This window comes from Sinocyclocheilus anshuiensis, unplaced genomic scaffold (assembly GCF_001515605.1).
Source record: "Sinocyclocheilus anshuiensis isolate Anshui unplaced genomic scaffold, SAMN03320099.WGS_v1.1 scaffold1425, whole genome shotgun sequence".
Classification (NCBI taxonomy): domain Eukaryota; kingdom Metazoa; phylum Chordata; class Actinopteri; order Cypriniformes; family Cyprinidae; genus Sinocyclocheilus; species Sinocyclocheilus anshuiensis.
The window spans coordinates 1,288,170-1,289,979 of record NW_015551044.1 but is presented as its reverse complement, the minus strand read 5'-3'; the positions used below and the strand labels follow the sequence as shown (position 1 = coordinate 1,289,979).

At 36.9% G+C, this 1,810-nt stretch overlaps 1 protein-coding gene across 1 annotated transcript in view; it reads right to left on the bottom strand.

Moving 5' to 3' along the window:
- Positions 1-1,810, bottom strand: part of LOC107661601 (electrogenic sodium bicarbonate cotransporter 1-like) — a 68,951-nt gene that overhangs the window by 45,903 nt on the left and 21,238 nt on the right. Inside the window, exon 4 of the mRNA XM_016451265.1 lies at positions 1,605-1,772. Within this exon, the coding sequence (XP_016306751.1) occupies positions 1,605-1,772 (168 nt within the window). The remainder of the gene's footprint in view (positions 1-1,604; positions 1,773-1,810) is intronic.

The following is a 1,810-nucleotide window of genomic DNA, read 5'->3' as shown; positions in this document are numbered from 1 at the left end:
GCTTTGTAGAAAACGACGCGTTTGAGAGAGGCGGGGCATAGAGGACCTACAATAATGTACAGTATTTACAGTATTTGAAAAATAATGTGTTTTTTGAACGTCAACATATTCTGTTACACCAAATACACAAAATAATGATCTTTAAAATAGCATCATATGACCCCTTTAATATGTTGCACTATTTCTAGAACTAATAAGCAACTTTATGACATTTATAGAGATATTTGCATATGAGCTCCAGTGCAGCGATCATTAAACCAAAAGAGAGACAAACCAAATACTAAAACATTCGTAATAATCACTTTTATGACATTTATATGGAATTTATGATTTTAATTTATGACACTATAATGGAATAAAAAAAAAAAACATATTAAATGAGAAGAAATGCTAGGCAGTGGCACCAGATTTTACACTGGACACTGATATTTTAACATATCAAAGGCTTTTTAACATGCTCTGCCTTTCTCTCTCTGTGCATTTTAGCACATTTGCAGCATGCTCAGCTAATCTAAACTAAACTAGCCAAAGCTGGATGATTGTTTTCCTCCCCCAGCGGCCTTAAAACGGCCCCTCTGGAGAAAATAAGACTGTGTTGTACACAAAAGAGAGTGAAAGAACATCCCTCTGGCCCATGTCTGGCTCCGTGCCTCCTAACCTGGGCTAAAAGTTAACACTTCTTACCACAAGCGGCTAAAATTACCCATTATACCAGCAGCATATACTCAAACTAGCGGCATTGCTGCGATCAGCTGACTGTTAATGCTAAATCCAGCCACAAATACGGGCAATGAGAAGCCGTTCATACTATTGATGTGAGAAATGTGTTTGTTAGTTAAACCCAGTAAATAACTGTAAGTACTGACTGTGTGAAACGTGTGATTCTCCAAGGACTGACAGTCAGAGAGAGCGACGGAGAGCTGGAGCGGGTTCACTGAGGATAAAGGTGACTATGCACTTGTTTAGCTCGATGCTTTGCCTTTTCAGCCGTGTAACTGATTAGCAGAGATTAGCACACACAAAGACCTTTAACTGAGGCTGTGAGCGCCACTTTATCTCGTTCTCGCTCTCGGCTGAATCATATTTATTTAAATCACTCCCTGATTCTCCAGAACATCATGGATTGCTCTGTGATAAAGGCCTGGGAAATAGGATGAGAAATCAGAATGAGACGTTGCTTTAAGGGCTTTAAGGGAAATCCTAAATCCTATGGCGAATCCTAAAAAGTACTATAAAATGTAATCAACGTGACTTCTCACATATATATATTACTATAATTATAGTATTCATTCGAATTAATTCAGCAAATACTACAATGATATACAAACACTTGAAAATCATAATAATATATACTAAATTACAATAATCTAAATGAATTTAAAAAATATATACTGAAACACATTCATATGATTTAAATATTATATATATTATATTATATATACAGACATTTTTAAATAATACTAATAATAATTAATTTAAATAAAGTAAGTAAGTAAGTAAGTATTGGGTTTTGTTTTGTTTTGTTTGGCATCATATTGATACCACAGGCCTACGGCAGTGAAGTGATGCATGATGGGTGGTTTTTGTCTTCATTTGTGACTTACTGAGAGGTTTGAGGATGCTGGAGGACGGATCGTCTGCAGTCTCTGTGTCTGATTTGTCGCTGACGTTTTCCATCTCTCTCCTCTCTTTGTGATTGGATCGTCGTCTGTGTCGTCGACGGCGACGGTAACTCTTAGGCACGTGAACTCCAATGTAGACTGTGTGATGACCTGCACACACACACAGAAAGATCACAGGATTACAAACA